Source organism: Frieseomelitta varia, unplaced genomic scaffold (genome assembly GCF_011392965.1).
Source record: "Frieseomelitta varia isolate USP_RPSP 00005682 unplaced genomic scaffold, Fvar_1.2 scaffold_527, whole genome shotgun sequence".
NCBI classification, from domain to species: Eukaryota; Metazoa; Arthropoda; class Insecta; order Hymenoptera; family Apidae; genus Frieseomelitta; species Frieseomelitta varia.
Genome location: NW_025110287.1, coordinates 48,646 through 67,858, shown reverse-complemented (window position 1 = coordinate 67,858; position 19,213 = coordinate 48,646). Strand labels below are relative to the sequence as shown.

At 36.0% G+C, this 19,213-nt stretch overlaps 2 protein-coding genes across 6 annotated transcripts; one reads left to right on the top strand and one right to left on the bottom strand.

Moving 5' to 3' along the window:
* Window positions 1–4,632: 4,632 nt before the first annotated feature.
* LOC122533420 (transcription factor 21) lies at window positions 4,633–15,999 on the top strand. 3 transcript variants are annotated; one of them, XM_043663079.1, is made up of 4 exons: window positions 4,633–4,642; window positions 13,865–14,263; window positions 14,582–14,914; window positions 15,563–15,999. In XM_043663079.1, the coding sequence occupies exons 3-4, from the start codon at window positions 14,591–14,593 to the stop codon at window positions 15,758–15,760; spliced, it is 522 nt and encodes a 173-aa protein (XP_043519014.1). In that variant the 5' UTR covers window positions 4,633–4,642; window positions 13,865–14,263; window positions 14,582–14,590; the 3' UTR covers window positions 15,761–15,999. The 3 variants fall into 3 exon arrangements, with proteins under 3 accessions (XP_043519014.1, XP_043519011.1, XP_043519013.1); XM_043663076.1 differs by lacking the exon at window positions 4,633–4,642 and having other exon boundaries at window positions 13,569–14,263; XM_043663078.1 differs by lacking the exon at window positions 4,633–4,642 and having other exon boundaries at window positions 13,570–14,112.
* On the bottom strand, window positions 8,985–12,314 carry LOC122533419 (craniofacial development protein 1). 3 transcript variants are annotated; one of them, XR_006307709.1, is made up of 4 exons: window positions 11,898–12,313; window positions 11,140–11,533; window positions 10,068–11,045; window positions 8,985–9,846 (listed from the first exon to the last, which is right to left on the bottom strand). XR_006307709.1 is itself a non-coding variant. In XM_043663075.1 (3 exons), the coding sequence occupies exons 2-3, from the start codon at window positions 11,498–11,500 to the stop codon at window positions 10,531–10,533; spliced, it is 876 nt and encodes a 291-aa protein (XP_043519010.1). In that variant the 5' UTR covers window positions 11,501–11,533; window positions 11,902–12,314; the 3' UTR covers window positions 8,985–10,530. The 3 variants fall into 3 exon arrangements, 2 of the variants coding, with proteins under 2 accessions (XP_043519010.1, XP_043519009.1); XM_043663075.1 differs by having other exon boundaries at window positions 8,985–11,045; window positions 11,902–12,314; XM_043663074.1 differs by having other exon boundaries at window positions 8,985–11,045.
* Window positions 16,000–19,213: the final 3,214 nt, after the last annotated feature.

Below are 19,213 nucleotides of genomic sequence, written 5' to 3'. Positions count from 1 at the left end.
GAGCAAGAAGTTTGTTTGAATACTTGAATGAGCTTTACTTGAACAGTAAAACGTTGACTGTTAAAACAGTTGATGAGAGTCAAGTACCACTAATAAAAGCAACAACTTTGAAAACATCAACTGTTCACGTTCTGCCAGTGCCAATTATACGAATGAATCTATAAATGATCAAATTTATAAAACTGCATGATTTTCAGGAACTGATTAGAACATCGTTGTTCACTTTAAAATTGAAAACATCAAACATGTATCCTCCTGCAGAGCAAGAAGTTTGTTTGAATACTTGAATGAGCTTTACTTGAACAGTAAAACGTTGACTCTTAAAACAGTTGATGAGAGTCAAGTACCACTAATAAAAGCAACAACTTTGAAAACATCAACTGTTCACGTTCTGCCAGTGCCAATTATACGAATGAATCCATAAATAATCAAATTTATAAAACTGCGTCGATGTGATCGCAACAATTTATGTATATTGGGCAATTTTCCGCAGAAAGACTCATCGGCTTTCGCATCATTAAGGAAATACGAAATATTTCCATAGAATTTTAATATCCTCCCGTTAACGAGAAGCGATCAAAGGAACGCCTTTGCAGGAAGCAAACGCCAGCCGAACACAAAGACACAAACGGAAACAAATTACGCGGTGCTATACGCTAGCTACGGCAATTTCAGCTTGCTTCCTCTTGACGAGTCCTCGCTCGACGGTTTTTTGCGCCGTGGAATAGATTCGCGAGCCGAGACCGATCATCGTAATCCGCTTCATTCATAGCCACTTAAACGAGAACGAAGGGCAGACTTGTCGGTGACAGAAAAAAAAAAAAAAAAAAAAAAAAAAGAACGAAATAGAAAACGAAAGAAGAAGAACGAAACGGAAATGCGGTTCCTTGATGACAAGGGAGATCGAGAGAGACTTTCTCAGTGCCTGTTTTGCGTGAAGCTCGAGGAAACGTCGAGAGGTTAATTTTATCAATTGAGACAGAAAGCGAATAAGAAAAGATGGAAAAAGAGAAAGCGAAGGAAAAGAAAGAGAGAGAGAGAGAGGGAGAGAGGAAGGGGAGGGAGGAATGAGCAGCGAAAAATAAAACAGTGAGAAATATACGCCGCGAATTGAAAGTTTGGATATACACGAGTTATTCAAGCGTTGAATGCGATGTCAGGAGTCGTTAGTCGATGAAATTATTCGATCTCGCGATTCTCGTCGTTAAAACGGGCATGGCGATGCACTACTTTGGATCCGAGGGGGATCAAGTACGAAAAGACGCGGCAAAAAGGAGTCGAAACGGTTCCACTCTTCGAGTCCGAGTCTTCCTTTTCTTTCCTTCGCTCGCAGTGTCTTCGGGCACGCATTAATTCGTACCACGTTTCTTTGGTATAATTGATCCACATACAGGACCAAGTGCTTTTAGGCACGAGTGGTCTCTGCGTTTTCGAGTGGACGTCCCCTCTTTTTACTTCGGCCCTCCGTACAGAATGAGGCCTGTCCGTGCTTCGACTCTACGCTCTTCGCTGGGCTATTCGACCGGCGAAAAATATTTCTAGCCAGATAAACGGACTGCCACGTCCACGGACGCTTTCAGCGTTGCGAACCCTTACCAGGTTGAAACGTTGCACTTTGATTAATGAACCAGATAGTCGAGTTTAAGTCTGACTTCGATGTTGAGAAATGCTTCGTTGGTAGAACCTCGTTGTTGACGTAAGATTATGGATAGAAGGAATCATACGCAATAGACGACCTGTGTGCACGAGAGTGAGCTTACAGGTGTTAGTGATAGTGATAAAATACACGAATACTTTCATATTCAAATAATAAGTCAGGTATTTAATCACAGATATAAATTAAATAGCAGGTGTTCTTTGATGATTTATCGAACACAATTCTTAGGCAAAATTGATAAGCAACTCCATTTGTAGCAAGTACAAATGTTTGTGATGTTAGTAACGTGAACTGATTTGATGTTTAACTAATTTTAAATATCTTTAATGTATGAAAAATGCCTCTAGGGAGTAGAGCTGCTCGAAAACTTCAAGCTGACAGGAACTGGAACACTTGTTACTATAATTTCAAACTCGTGGCGCAGTGGCGAAAGAGAGTGGAAGATAAACTTTAATTCCGGGCTACTTGGCTGGCACGCGAGGTAAAACCAGACGCTGGAATCTTGGTAGTGCGAATCAATCTTATTGCTAGTTTGCTCGTCTAGTTTGCTTCTGGCAAAAGGAATTCCTGGAATTTTATCAGTAGCGTATTCAGCGGGTATGTTCGCCTGTAACAGCGCCCCGGAAATTTTGTAGCAAAGGAATATCCGTCTATCCTTAACGTTCCTTTCTGGTACCGTTGTACAAATCAAAGAAATTGCAACGTGTAACGAAAGAACACGAACTATAATATTTTAAGTTCGACTTAATTCCAACAATTACAATAATTTCATTGTTCGAATGCCAAGATTGTGGCTCCAATAATTTTCTAACGTCGTAGAAATTTCTTTTTCCTCGGTGTTATATTTCAGAGTAACGAAATAAAGTAGATACGTTGTAAAATTGTCCCGGAAAAAGTAAGATGAGCAAAGGAACTCTGGAAACTCTACAACAAATCGCACACAGATATTAAAGAAATTATATTAAAAGAAAACGTATTAATAAGGAAAAAAAGAAAAATAAAGATATTACGAGAAAGGAAAAACTTGTATTATAAAAACCGTCTGTTGCCTACGTGCGTGTGTACGTCACTGAATTTTATTCGCAAGCCCGTGGAAAAAGAAAATCTTCTAAACCGGAGTGAATTCCTGATGGCGAGAGAGGGACGACGATGAAAATAGATCTGGTTTTGCCTTGCAGATTCCTTCAGGTGCACCGAAATTGCATTTACCGAGGGAAACGGTTTCGAACGGAGATAGCATTGATTATCCTTCGTTTGTCGCGTTGCAGCCTCTGTTCACTTGACGAGAAAAAAAGAGCCACGTACTTCCAATTATGTAAATTAACAACGGGCATATAACGAAGTCATCTTTTGCATATGTATGACGGAATGCAGAAATAAGAAAAATTGAAGCTTTCGCTAGAGAAAGGTTCGACTAATTGTCGTGGGTGTCACGTGTTTGTCTCTTCTTTGCTTCTAACGAACGAGTAAAATTATATGTCTGTTCGATCACTGACAGTGCCAGCTGAAAGTTTTGATCGTTTCATTCGATCATCGGAAAATATTTGAAGATCGTGCAACTGATTACAAAAAAATCTGATGCAAAACATCAGAAAAGAAAAAATATCACGTGTATCAAAAATTTAGGAAAACAGAGTTGAAATACACATTGTACATATTTGACAGTATAGAACAACTAGTAAGTGTTAGTTAGTCTAATCAGAAATTATCTCAGTATCTCGATAATTGATTAATTAATTAAAAATAAAATTTCCTTTAATTCGTGAATTGAAAATTCTAGTTCTTAATCTAGTCTTATAATTGCGATTACACTCATGTTTATCGTGCGCAACATCAAACCTACGACTGTACGCCTACAATTCTCCCGATGATCCATCAATCTTCTCTCCTTCTCCTTCGCGAGACGAGAAAGAGATCAACGAGGAGACTTTCCACGGAGCCGGAACAGAAAATTAAACGGCCCTAACAAGACACGATAAGAACCGTCCTTTTTCCTCTACGCATTTATTACGATCCCTTCGCTGAATGCAACGTCCCGGCCTTTTACACAAAATAACAGCTTTTTCCCGCGATTCAGCTTTCGCTCTCAGATCATCCGCATAATGAGCCGGGCGAGTTACTTTCGACTCGCCGCCAGCGAGGTTTTATTATACTAGGATCCCTTTGTAATTTGTTGTTCGATAAAACACGGGAGGGGCCTTTTTCTTTTTCTTCGTCGTTCGTTCGCCGCAATGGAAACTACAGAAATCCAACCCCCTCCCCCATTTGCCCTTTGTAATTGTCATCCGTGAAATCCGGGCTCAAAGTCCTGTTGCCTAGTCGAAGAAAGTCGCGTTATAAAACGAGCCGCGTTACATGTCCGCCGCTCGTTACAGTTTACCCAATAAAGAGCACAAAGAATATCCTTTCACGCGGATCCATTATGGCGCTCGTGAACGTATTGACGCGTTTCGCGACGCTTAAATGTAGACGGTAATGGTCTTTACCGCGCCAAGTCTGGCCCTTAATTATTAACACTTCGAAACAATGCTCGTAATGAAGCACGTTCGCGTTGTAAATACGCACGCGTGTTTGTCTGCTGGTTTCTTCGCGTAGGGCGCGTATGCCTTCGACGAAATATCCTGGGAAGGTATTGTTAGGGAGCTGTTTAAATTTAAACGTAGACGCTTGGATTTTCGCAACGTCGAATTCCGTCAGGAGACTATTGTTAGTTTTAGTTCAACTGGCGATAGTATCGGGACGCTTTGGAAGATTTCTTTTCTTTAGATGTGAGATGGAGTTGGGAGTAAATACCTATCTGTATAGTAGAATGATCTAAGTAATTAAACACTGTCACATACAATACACGGTAAGTATAACAATTTCTAAATCAACATAGACAATCTACACCGCAAAGTAAAATTCGATTTTATCACGGTGAATACAATCTGCCATATTTAATAATCTGCTATCTTTCTTCAAATATGAACAATTAGTTCAACGATCGTGCCAATCTTGCCACGTATGCTCGTGCATCGACGAACGATCAAGAAAGGGAAGCATAAAAATATAAACAAATAACATGTGGAAGACAGTAAAAAATATTACGAAAAAATTACAGGGGAAACTATTTCATCGATATTGTATTAAGGAAAAAATATCATTTCTCAATATAATATCGGTGAAATGGCTTCCTCTCTAATTCATAATTTCTTTTCATTTATAAATTATGGGGGATGCCATTTCACCTATATTATATTGAGAAATTATATTTTTATATTATATTATATTTTGTTTTTTTATTATATTTTTATATTTTATATATATATATATATATATTTCTCAATATAATATCAATGAAATGGTCTATCAATGAAAAACTTCTTTTCCTTTTATAAATTATGGGGGATGCCATTTCACCTATATTACATTGAGAAATTATATTTTTATATTATATTATATTTTGTTTTTTTATTATATTTTTATATTTTATATATATATTTCTCAATATAATATCAATGAAATGGTCTATCAATGAAAAACTTCTTTTCCTTTTATAAATTATGGGGGATGCCATTTCACCTATATTATATTGAGAAATTATATTTTTATATTATGTTATATTGTGTTTTTTATTATATTTTTATATTTTATATATATATATATTTATATTATATTGTATATATATATATTTCTCAATATAATATCAATGAAATGGTCTCTTAACTTTTTGTAATATTTTTACATATATACATCTACATGTATCTCACATTTAAGAATGACAACTTCTCCTGTAGCACCCTGTATACATCAAGCTACTCCACTTAAAGACGAAATTCCTATAAAGACGAAATTCTCCAGATTTAGCAGCGGAGTAACGAAATCTACGGCAACTTAATTCTACGATCGAAACTAATCTCGCCCGTGTACGCACCGATTCTGAAACGAATGCCTGTTGCCGAAGGAACGTTCGAAGAGATATTCCGGTTCGTGAATAAACTGCCGATGGCAAGGCCACAACTAACAGCCGCCAGTCTGGCGTCGATAGTCCTGCTGCCGTTTTGCACACACGTTCCACGCATCGGCGGCTTCCTCTTTTGCCCTCCTCCTTTATCTTCATCCCACCGCTGATTCCACGATGGATCGTAATTCGGCTTTACAACGTCCGCGACACCTTCGCGGATCGCGATTGCCATCCACTCGGGGACGGAGAGAGAGAAAAAAAAAACACGAAGACGAAGAAGAAGAAGAAGAAGAAAGGAGCGACACGGCTGCTCCGCGGAGTACATAAAAATTTCAGTCTCGTGTTTCCATCCACGTGCATCTTCATTCGCAAGCGATTACCAGCTCGTCGTGTTGCCAGTTAATTAATTCGATCGGCAGCCAGTATTTAGCCGGTTCTTGCCGCGACTGCCCATCGTGATAAGTCATAAAGTGGACTTTAATTCGATTTTACGACACTGTCAGCAACGTTTTCACACAACTCGCCGATAAAACGAGGCCTTTTTTGGAGAAGCTCGCGGCACGAATGAGTTCCCTCTTGTGTTCGTTCAATTCTATCTTCTTTCAATCGCTTTTCCTTTTTTTTTTTTTTGTTCTCAAGAGATATTTCTCGCAGATTGAAACAACTTCATTTTGTTAGTATTCCTGTTCCAGTGCTTGAGTCGACGATCGTAGATTTTATGTTTTCGATGGATTCAATTAACTTGGATAAGATAAACTCTAGGTTCTATCTGCAAAGAAATATACAAGGTCCTTTCTCTGATTGATTCGCGGAATCAATAAAAAAGGAAGATGATAAAATTGCTCGCGGCGTTGATAAGCGTGCAAGTTGCCGCAAAAATCGATATCGAAATTCGAAAAATCAGCAGCAATTTTTTGATCATTCGGTGCTACAATGTTTCTCGTTACTCGATATTACAGAGCAGATATTTGATCGATCAATTAATGTTTGAAACGACGCGAGATAATCGTGCTGACAGATCGCACAAATGTATCACGTGAATGAGATACGATCGAGCCCCTCGCTTTCGCGATAATTGAACTCGAAACGTTGAAAAATACTCTCGGCGAGATCACCTGTCAGAGCAACGCGTAAAATCAATAGGTTACATGGAATCTACATTTTAAAATAAACCAAAAAGAAAAAACGAAAAAAAGAGATGATAAATTATAACGAAGGAACGTTACCACTGGCAATGATTGCTATCAATTACTAAAATGAATAAATGGTTTCGAGAAAATGTACGGTACAGTAAGAAACGAAGAAAACGTTCAGTCCTCCGTGAAATCGGCAGGTTAACGAAAAAGTGATCGTTTGAAATACGATTTTTTTTTTAGTAAAGAAATAAACATACATATAAATAATAGTGAGGTATGAAATACTGATCTAAATATTCGCCAGATTAGATAGAAACATTTAACAGCAAATAAGGGAAAATGAAGAGAAAAAGATGCAAGGATCCAATCTGTCCAGCAAATCAATCTCCTCCGAGGTAAATTTTAAAAATCATCATAAAAACGATACGAACATTCTTCATACAAAATTTAATCGCCGTTTTGTCGATATTGTCCTGCAAGTGCAAAGAGGAGAAAAAAATCAAAGAAACGAGCAATCGTACCAAGAGGACGCAGTCGCACAACGGATTGTAGAAAGTACATTAGATCATTTTTACGTCACAATTCTTGTAAATCGTTCTGTAACTTTGATTATCTTTTATGTCATACGATGATCAAGTACACACGATTTGGATGAAAATAAATATATATGTGAACAAAGATTTTCATTCAATTCCCAGCAAAATGTGCCAAGCTTCAAGATCTACCGCAGAAAGTTCAACATCGACGTCGAGGCCACGGTGAGAGGGTGATAAATAAATTATAGTCTTTGTTGCATCCACCTGCAACATTTTGCAAGAAGCATCGAGGCAACAAATCTTTCAGAATCTCGCATTCTTTAAGATCCTTATTCCCATGCCATTTCAATGATTCAGAGAATAGCTACTGCACACGCTAAGATTATCACATTGACTAATACAAAGAACACGCGTGGATTTCGAAATATATTATTCACAGAACGCTCGTTCATAATTATTCGACAATATTTATATTTATCGAACAATATTATACTTGTCATATTTTTCAGTAATATCGTAACACATTTTCTGCGAATCAAAGTTTCATTGAACTTGCAGAAAATACTTTTTGAAACGCAAGAGAATAACGCAGTGACTAAATATAAATATTTGCCTGTATTAAAAGACCTATTACGTACGCGTTGAATTTTGAAAGAGAAGAGCTCCGTTCGCAATTCAAAAATTCGAGTCTTTTCGAATCGCAGCGCAAGAAGCAGAGAATCAGCGAGATCGTGCAGATCGGTGAGTAAATCGCGCAGAAGGAGAGCCTGCCACTGTCGCGAAATACGGGAAGCCCGCAGACGTTCAACCTCGCCAAGACGGAAAAAGACCAAACGATCTCAATGCAAAACATTCTCGAGGAAAAAGCAACCGGCACTCTGCGTTTGCGTTAGAGGATCCAGTTCGCAAGATCTAGGAAGAAAACGTCCATCGGCATGCCCTGTCCTTTCGAAATACGACGAATGTTGCTGTACACAAAAGAGAGTACGCTAAACAACCAGCTTTAATCAACAGAGAGAGAGAGAGTGCATTATAGTATTGTCCATTGTTTCTTACAAAGACGATAACTTTACATTACAATTTAAGGGAAAAACAAAAGGATATTCTTCGTAGCGAAGATTTGAAGAAATTAAATTTTTTAAATTTTAGAAAAGCAAAAGCAAAAGGAAGGACAAGTCGGATTCTGGAAGAGGAAAACCGACCAGGCAATGTCACTGCGAACCACCTGTATCAAAGTTAGGATCAATCAGATAACAAATGTTCCGTTTACAATGTAAATAAAATAACGCTTTCGTAATTGGCATTCAGCTCTATGAGAAGTGTGCTTGAAAGGGGATTGTCCAATTTAAGTAAGAAGCTAGAAAAATGGAAATTTTCTTTCCCAAGGTATGAAAAACTGAAACACAAGTGAACGATAGCGTGAATATCGCTGTAATGTATTTTTATTTCGAATCTGGAAACAATAGGAGGCGAACGAGCAGAGCATGCCCCGCTCAACGATACTGCTCGAGAGATCGCCAGGGAAAACCGCCGAAAAATCGTAAACGAGATCGAGATCGAAATCGAAATACGTCAGTAAGCATTTGTAAAAACAGGTGAACGAACGGACGACACTGAACTATTGAAGCAAAATCGTATACTTTTCTTTTTGGTTTTATTTCAGGAGAGGAGGAAAGTGAAATTTTGCAAATGAAGGTAATAACGAATCGATATTTTCTGATATTTCGTTTGTATTTGCTTACAAAATCAATGTAAATGGTCGAAGGCTCGATGCATATGTACGAACGGGTTCTGTCGTGCTGGGTGTCTCTCGTGTTTTTTTAGCAGCACACTGAACTATACGAGAAACCATAGATAAGACGAATTGATCCATAAGTTATATGACTCGTAAGGTTCGAGGCAAAAGTGAATTGACTACTATAAATCTGTGGCATGTCATCAGAACATACACCAGCATTGTCCGACACAGAGTTATAGACGTAATAGTGATTGAAAAATACCCGTGTCGTATCGTGCGACAAAATCCACTCGTTTGCATCAGGACAAAGAGACATCGTCGGCTTAATAATTAATAATTAACTAATGCAAATGTAAATTATAAGTATGAAGTTATAGAAGAATAAATTAATAAGGTATGAAGATATTGAAATCAGTATCCAACGAGGATCGTTTCATCATAGAATGTTTAACAAACTAAAAAGAAAGAAATCTACTTTGTGCTAAGAAAAAGAAAAGAAAGTACATTGCCAAGAGGATGCAGCATAAACAAGAATAATAAACAGTTTATTCGATTTCAATTGCGCTACTGAAGTCAAAGATACAATACGTAAAGAAAAAAAGAAATGAGTGTTTAAACATCAACGTATATCTTTATTTTTAGGATATTAAATAGTCCATATGCATAAAGAAGTCTTGTAAGATATCTTACACGTATTCTAAAAACTGTAAACCTGAGCTCTGAAAATTTGGAGACATATTTTTTTCAGATGCATGTTTCTCTATCGATTAATCTAAAATCTGACACGCTATACAGATATGTCATACCGTAATTTTGCAAATAAACAACAGGTACAGCTGAAAAAATATAAAACGATTACTGTAATCTGCCATCTGTTACAAAAATCTGCGTTTTCTACATCGTATCTCGTCTACAAATATAATAAAATGTTCAAGATGACTCGCACAAGGCAGTGATCGTAAATGAAGGAGAAAAATATCGTGATTACTTTTAAGCCATATATACTCGAATACTTATACATATTAGCCATTCAAACGACAGTTTATTAAATACCTACACTATTTATACTGCATCAATCATCCATCTTTCTCCATTGAAACGGAATAAAAACATCTCTGGAGCTTGTTTATTGTTAGAATATTCGGTTTCCGAAGCACCAAGCTTCAAACATCCTGCTTCGATGCGAAGTTCTGTGATATAACGGATCGAGACGAAGCTCGCAGATGGTAAATTAAACTATTACGTAACATATTATATTATCTTCAATACATTGGAATGATCAGTCTCTTCTCACAGAATTGGCTCTCAACCGCTTCTTAAACAAATCCAGCTGATTGTCAAGCCAACCAAGGCAATCACATTTTTACATATGGCATGAGATTTAATAAGAGTTTGAAGAATTTGATTAAATATGTGCTATAAGCGCCGACAACTGGCAAGTCTAATACGATATTCATCTCAATACCTTTCCTGGTTCTGGTTATTAAGGAAGAAATATGTGTACATATGAAAATATAAATTCACCGTGTACTGCGTCTATTTGCATTACGCAACTGCTTTTCAATTTCAAATTGTCGCAAATCTGCTCTTTGTAGGAAATCTTGACGTTCTAAGTATCCATCTTTTCCTTTGTTGTGAGTGCTAATTTCTTCCTCCAAATTCTCTTGCTTCTTATAATTGTCCCAGTCTAATTTGGACTTTTCTAATGTACTAATTTTTGCCTTTTTTCCTAATTGACCAAGGACAGAAGAAATACCTCCTAAACCAGCCTTTTTAAAACCTCTGCCTCTTCCAGATCCTCTCCCTGCAGGAGGACCAGAATTTCCCATTTTCTCAGAGTTCTCAGCAGAGGACAGCGATAGTCTTGCTTCTACTGAATCAACCGAGACTTCCTTCTCTACTTTTACCTCCTCGCCAGCAAATTCAAATACCTTGGTTATCTTCACTTTCTCTTCTACTTTTGACTTTTCTATGGGCGGTGATTTCTCTTTTGATTTATTTGTTGTGCTTTGCGGGTGGGATTTAGGTGCCGTTGCTTCAAAAGAATAAAAAATACAAAAATTTATAAAATAATAGCAATGTGTGCGTAATTCATGAATATTAACCTATTTGTAGTTTCAATTATTTACCTGTATCCTTCATAAAATCAGCCCAGAGAGAATCAGCTCTTTCTTTCTCCTCTTCTTCGGTCAATTGTTTCTTCCCTTTGGGCTCTTCTTCCTCTTCCCCTTCCTCTTCTACCTTCTCATCAATCTCCACTCTCCTTTTTGTTCTTCTACGCTTCTTAATTTTAGACTTTATAGCTTTATTCTTTTTTCTCCCTTTTTTCTTTGTAACTTCTCTTTTGTTTTCATCATTTTCGTCCTCAGGACCACTCTCTGCATCACCTTCAGACTCTACTTCAGACACAGGCTCGCTGTCTGCGCCATCAGGAACATAATCTTCATCATCTTCATCGGAGTCAGAAGGCAACTGATGTTCCTCAGTCATACTTAATTAATTTTACTTTTACTTTTACAATAACTATAAAAGAATAATATTACGCATTTATTAAAAACCAATTTACACTATCAGACACAGTGTCACTGTTTCATTATATGTAGGAAAGAGTTCTTGAAAAACTTGAATCTTCACATTATGCACGAAATAAAATTTTAAATGTACACTTACTTTGAAAACTTTCATAAGAACTCGCACGACATTTGTTAACAAAAACAAACGACATTTCTCATTCAGGTAATACATTCAGGTAATTAGTGTTTTTGAAATATTGAACTTTATCACGTATACAAATAAATGTATAACCTAACCTCTTTGAAGTACGCGATCCCATAAATAATCGGGAGTCAATATCTTAGTTACTGGTTATTGGTGTTTTGATACTTACGTACTTTGTCAAAAAACAGGACCTTCTGTGCCGAAAGTTTAAGTTACGCGTTGAACCACCTTCCGGAACGTTCGTTAAAACATTCAAAATGTTATCTTTATTTCGTCACCCGTCGCTTAATCGTTGTACATTGACAAGCGTCGAATGAAAATTATTATTCGTTTACTAGTATGGAAAAACAAACGCTGCTGACGCGTGAGAAAATCGCGGAGAAACTAACTAACAACCAAAGTGTACGAATCGAAGATCACGATTCGCAAATGCGTTCAATGTACATTGCCAGATTGTCAGCCATATTTACTTGCTCGTCGACCGCTTTCTTTTGTGAAACTCTAAATCATAATGTGAAATTCTAAATCCTGTATGAATTTGCAAAGTGTTATCATGCTAATAACGGAGAAAATAATATAATTTAACGAAAAATAAAGACTTTTATTCTCTTATAAATGGATGGCCTTTTACGAATTTTTCTACAATCAGACAAGGGCAGTGTCGACATCTATGTGCAATTACGTACATGACTGTAGGATAGAAAATAGAATAATTTCGGTTTATCTATCTACATATATCTCTTTTCTTCATTCCTACATACCTTATAAATGTTTCTTGATTTAAGGTTGTGTAAATAAGTACTGACTAAAGAAAAATATTCAGTAGATTTTATAAAATTTCTACTACAGGCAGTACAGTTTCAAAGTTCAACGTTATTTATTTATTTACGAACATTCTCCAAAAAAATAGTTTAGTAATTTTGGTAATATTTGTGCTTAATTATTTCTAATTATATAAACATGACAAATATTCATCGATATCGCATAACAGTTGTGGTACTGAAATCAATCGTATAATCTTTCGCAACATATTTTAAAAGTATTTCCAGTTGTTAATACTTATAATATATTTTTTCAGTTATTTGTCAACTAATTATGTATCATTTATTTGATAAAGATTATTCGATGAAAAGAAGCAATTTAAAAAGTAATTTTATATAATAATACCTTAATAAATAAAAGTATACTAATAAATCAATATATCTTCATAAAATTCGAAATCACATTAATTTTTACTTTCCTTTTTCAGAATTCCAACCTACATGGATCTCTAGTTACAAATATCTTGAGAGGAGAACACGGCCAATTACATGGAAAGGAGTCGAATTGCGAAGGGACCTTCACGAATTTGTCGAACAATAAGTCAACTCCTACTTTAAGATGTTAAGCAGGATTAACAGGGTGACCGCGAACCTCATATTACAGGATCCATTTCGAATCCTCTTTTCAACGAAATGGTCGACAGCTCATTCACGAGGATTTAAACCGGATTAATAGATCAATCGGCCCTTTCCTCCTACGAAACTTTTGAATGGAAAGAAATAATAATAGTGTATAAAAAAACAAAAATAGAAAATCAACTTGACACGAGATAAGTAGTCTCTCAACACTTGATAAAATAAGTAAACATCATTACAGCTATTTATAGTTGGAAAAGGCTTCAAGGAAAATTAAGTTTATGGTAATAAAAAAACTAAATATACGGTAATTGAGAATTCTCTATTGTGAGGAATTAATAAGAAAGTTTCCTCGCCAATGTATCTATTTTGCTTCCGTTAATATTAATAAAATATTTTTTATTAAAACTAAATTCTTTTTTAAATATTTGCTCCTGAAATACATGTCAATTACGTGCGACTTTCGCATTTAATTTAATAATTTAATTTAATAATTAAAGAAGGATTTTAGGGAAGAATAATTGAAGAGACGCGACGGATATCCGGAAGAAAAACCATTCGGAGCAAAGGTCAATTCCAAGTGAAAAAGAAAAAAAAGCGTTATTTGTGGATGTACGCTCCGAAAGAGGATGGAAGAGGAAAGGATGGACCAGGTGGCTGCAGATGACGCAGAACTAAACGATTGGACGAGAATCTTGAGGAAAAGCCAAAGAGGAGGACGTGACCAAGTCGAAGGAAGACGCTTTTACCGTTTAGAAAGCTCCGCCCGATTTTCAGAGGCGTCTCAAATCTCCCTCTTCTCTACCAATGTTCGTTCTCTCTTCTCTCTCTCGCGTCTTCTCTTCGGCATCCTCCTCTTCATCCTCCTCTTCTTGGCTAACAATTTTGACGTACGATTAGTTTCGCGTGAGCATCGCGACTTATCGTGACATTCCAATAATACCAATCGAAGGAAAAAAACTCAAGCTCCTCGAGAGAAGGATCTAGGTGAGGTGTGTCTAACAACCCTTGCGAAGTTTTCTATTCGAACGCGGTACTCCGAAATTCTGATTCGCTCTCGACAACGTACAAACTAGTGAGGAAGATTGTATACATTTTCTTTCCTGAAGAGGATATTTTTAAGCTCCGTGTAAATTAGGTAAATTAGAATTTATTTCTTTTCTTCATCGCGTGCAAACCCTTGCAAAAGTTTCGTACTCGAAGAGAGATTGGCGCTCCGAAATGATGTTGTCGATCTCGCCACTGAAGGAAATTCGTTTCTAATTCTAAGCATCGAATAAATTAAACCGTTCTTCTTATCTTAAAAGAAACTCGTTTGCCGAGAAACTCGTTCCCTGCGGACTACTACCAAAGCTACCAAATGACTAAAATAGCACGTTACGACATTGTAACTAAGAGGTTTGACGGAAAATTGATGTACAACGATATGTACAGCAAAACGATGCAATTAAAATAGTTGCAGAAGATGCCACGTAAACGTCGAGCCTCGACACCGACGTTGGATGCCGATGATGAGGAATTCGTCTCGGAAGAGAAATACAGCAAGGATGATTTGGACAGTCGTGCGCCAAGAAACGCGGCGAACGCCAGGGAACGGGCTCGGATGAGGGTGTTGAGCAAGGCATTTTGCAGATTGAAGACAACGTTACCCTGGGTACCAGCCGATACGAAGCTCAGCAAGTTGGATACACTTCGTTTAGCGGCTACTTACATCGCTCACCTTCGAGCGGTCCTCAGAGATGACGGGGATGCTCATTCGGAAACAACGAGATCTCTATCTTTAGCGCTGGTAAGTTTCATTGGCTGTTGTGAATAAAAGAGTTACGATAAAAGAGTTTGAATCGTAAAGAAAGAGCGGGATACAAGCGTCAAATACACAAATTTATTTTTACAACTTTATATCAATCACGTGCGTTGATTAAAATTCGAATGTTATTTACTGTGAAACATTATTATCGTTCAAATTTCGGAGCTATATATACAGCCAAGCTAAAAATAAATGGGGCAAGACATTTTTGTTGAGTTTTCTGCATAATTGCGATTTTCGGTGTCACGATTACGAGTTTGTAAAATAACAGAGGATCCAGGTGGATCCACTCGGCGTCACAACGTCGCCTTCGCAGACACGTTCTCTGTTTACGTCTGTCCAGGTGGATCGAATCACCCTTAGAACTTCTGCCCATCCTTTTTCACCGTTAATCCTAAGTTAGTTCCATTATTCGAGGAACGATCGTTGATTCATTCAGCGTTGCAAGACAATTGAAATATCATTTTCAACGTTCGTTTCATTAAAAAGTTATGAAATCGAATTCATGTACAACGGGAAAAAGTTTTACAGTTCCAAGCTTCTTAAATCTACTTTGATGTTTCTTCAGTTGAACAACCGAGCATTTTCAAAGGAGACTTTGTCTAAATTTTTTCTCATATTTTTTTGTAGTCTTGGCCGTTTGCTCTTCAAGGTGGAAACGCTTCCATGTTGATGAACAACAGTTGCAACGTATCATCGTCAACGTCGTCTAGTTCTAATCAGTATCGTGGTCAGCAGGGAGCCCACGATATTCAGAATTTCCATCATTCTGGACATCAAAGCATGTCACTGCGTCATAATCACGAGCCACAGCTTTCCTATTTTTAATGTGTCTGTCAAGTGAAGGCATTGCAGCTCCTTGATTGAGGAACAATGGAAGAACGTTTTGTTCGCAAACGAAAGATTAATAATCGGAGAGATCTATTTATTGCAGAGTGCCTTATTACTCTATTTATTTATCTGCCCATTTTATGTTTTAAGAACGATTATTAAAATATCCGTACGTATCGTAATTATTATTGTAACCAAAGCATAAGTACTAGTCCAATAAAGTATTTCTACAGTTATGAATTGCGTATTTTCAGAGCTTTTCCCGTAACTGATTTGTTTAATTTGAAAATAAAAATTTGAAATAGAATCTGATCTTAACTTTACTAACAAACACTTGCATGACACTTTGTAATTAATTTCACATATTTGAAAAAAATGTCGAAATTGAATTAAATTAAATTAACGAGATAATCTACTTGGAATTGGATATTTTATAAAAGTAAGTTTAGACATCAATAATTCAATATTACAAAATCAGTATCGCGTATAATTTTAGAAATTCAAGAAAATGTCACTCGAGTAGTATTCCGTATAATTTCAAAAATATAAATCCCGCGGAAGCGAAAATGCGATTCGAAAAAAATTTATGCGGCTTCCGAAATGGAATCGCAGGAAGGACGTGGTAAGAAAAGAAAGAGAACGTCAAGTTAAATAAACAGCACGAAGGGCCTTTTGTGTAAACTCGAAACTAAAATAATATATCTCGTTCCATCTACAAATCGGTCGAGGTAGGGCGTATCGTTTAAAACCCTCATATGTCAATACAAACCACCTTCCCAACTTTATGAATCATGTGTTTCTTCACATTTGCTGACCGTTCTTAAAAATGTTTTACACGTATTATTAATGTTAATAAAGAATGAATAAACTTCTTCTCTTCGCGCGAGTATTTATTTCATTGTAAACATAAATCAAACGAAATTTATGAGCATAGTTCTACGAAGTTTTACTTGCTTCTTTTAAGAAAAGATTAGCAAACGCTGCAAAGAATATTCTGCAGTTAAAAAAAATTATTGTCGATAAAAATATTAATGAAATTTTAACAAACGTGCTAATACATTAACAAAAATGTCTGTTATGACATCATCTAGACACGTTCATATTATTTTAAATTTTATTTTCAAGACGAATAACTTTTAATTTACGTAATTTTAATTTTATTTACTAGTGGCGTTGTAATATTATTTTGTGCCAAATTAATAATGTTTGCCACAAGAAAATGAAGAGAAAATTTAATACGAAGTTGCATTAAATATTTCTACATTATATCTTATTTATATTAATATTCTCTCAATTCTTAATACGTGTATTTACCTAATATATAATTAAGATTCCTCTATACTTCAATATTCACAGCAATTATTCCAGCATTATCTTCAAAAATTCTAAAAACGTGTACATATTTATTTTAATTAAAATTGAATTATATAATCTCTACGGGAAAAAATGAGAAGTTAGTGTTTTTTTAGCATAGATCTAAGATAAACCTCATAAAATTTCGTGTCTCTTGTTTTAAAACATCGATCGTGAAAAATGTTGTTATATTATATTTTAAAACGCGTTGAGTTTGTTTACTACGTACAATGCTTTTTTAAAATCATAGAACCCCTAATTACAGATGACCCGTTTAATTTTTACGTTTCGTACGACATTACCAACGAGGTAAAAAATAAATGTAACTAATCTAATGCATTTTCATATCACGCGCTCGAGGAATTTCGAAGCACAGATGAGATCACAAACGAGGTATATGAATAGACTTAGCATACAATGCATTTTTTTATCCTACGATTTTGGGATCCTCCTCCTACCATTTTCGTATCACATCCTGTCATACTAATCCAGGCAGACTTTGAACCGCAGCACTACTAGCGATGAGAATTAAAATCAAAAAATATGGAAAGTGGTGCCACAGACGAGACATAGAGTGCACTAAAAAATCACTGATTCTTTTTCAAGTATGTTTAGTCGGTATTTCAGAGCACAGGACATAAAATCCAATGAAATGTCACATCTATTCTGTACTTCGTCTGTGGTTTTACAGATAACATCACGTTCTACTCTTTCAATGTTTCTACTCTTTCAATGTAGGTGGCGCTAGTCTACGACGGAAGTGGAACTTTTTCTAAAAACTCGCGACAGATGGCGCTCGCGAGCAGTTTTCCGTTTAAAATTTTAAACTCGTGTCGAGCGTTAAAAGAAACAATTATAAACAATCGTAAGTACAAACGTAACACCCATACTCGTTCGTTTTTGAACATTTTATCTTCCTTGGCAATGATTAACGACATGAGTATTTAATGAATTGATTTTTGATTAGGTTATATTCGTAATATACAGTGAGTGCACCATGTCCTTCGAGCGTCTGGTCGATTCTCCGGCTGCGAAAAATATAATTGAGGAAAGAAAAGGAAAAAAGCTCCGCGTCCTTCTGTCACCGTACGGAAATCGCAATTCAAATCGTCAAGGTAAGCTGCAAACATTGTAACACGATGCGTATGTGAATCCTAGGTGGATTCCTATCGATGATTGGAAAAAAAAAAAAGAATGCGTATACGCATGTTTCTCGAGTGCAATCAAGGCTTTGAAAAGTCCTCGTCGATCGTTTCTCGGAAATTCTAATATCGAATGTTTTCGAATGCCGCTTTGCTCGAGTTCCTTGTATCAGTGGCAGATAAAATTACTATATAAATGGTTTAGAATTAACCTAATATGCACGGTAATATTGTTTATTAAAAACAATCTTAATAACTCGACACTAAGTTACTAGATAGTTACTAGATAATATAGATTCAATTTTAAGTTCTTATAATTAAGTAAATAACTAATTATAAAAGTTTAAAAGTAAAATTAAAACAAGCAAACTAATTATAAAAATTATAAAAATGAATGATTTGACGAATGAGTCGATTTCGGTCTTCGTAATTATCGTTGCGTCTTCTCTCTCTCTCTCATAGAAATTCAAATAACATGAAAAATCATTTTACATAAGTTGTTTATAAAATCCACGTTCCGAATTATTTAAATAATACGATTCGTTTGTTAATAATAATCGTTCGAACATATTTCCCAAAATATTAACCACCTTTAACCAACGAAAATTATTTCAAATCAATTCCATCAGTTAATTTCCTACTTCTTTTCTCTCCTTCTTGTCGTGACACTAATTTTAAACATCATACATCAAACCGTGCGTGCAAGATTAATTTACTTATGTTCGTCTTTCTCTCTCTCTCTTTCTCTCTTTTGTAATAAACTGAAACAGAAAGGAATGCAAATGAAAATATCACGGGGAAGAAATGACAAATCACATTTTACACTTTTACGAGCAATTTTAAAATTCAACGTGTTATCGATCAATTCTATATTATCAAATGATTGGCGTTGAATTTCTCGAAGTTATTAAATTACCTAGTTCCACAAATTGAAGAGGGAATGACACAAACGTAA

What these genes read in the sequence shown, in the direction of transcription:
- LOC122533419 (XM_043663075.1), bottom strand. Translation starts at nt 11,500, where the DNA reads ATGACTGAGGAACATCAGTTGCCTTCTGACTCCGATGAAGATGATGAA. An exon ending in TGATTTTATGAAGGATACAG is followed by an intron (nt 11,046 to 11,139) that starts GTAAATAATTGA and finishes ATTCTTTTGAAG; the next exon opens with CAACGGCACCTAAATCCCAC.
- LOC122533420 (XM_043663079.1), top strand. Translation starts at nt 14,591, where the DNA reads ATGCCACGTAAACGTCGAGCCTCGACACCGACGTTGGATGCCGATGAT. An exon ending in GATCTCTATCTTTAGCGCTG is followed by an intron (nt 14,915 to 15,562) that starts GTAAGTTTCATT and finishes ATTTTTTTGTAG; the next exon opens with TCTTGGCCGTTTGCTCTTCA.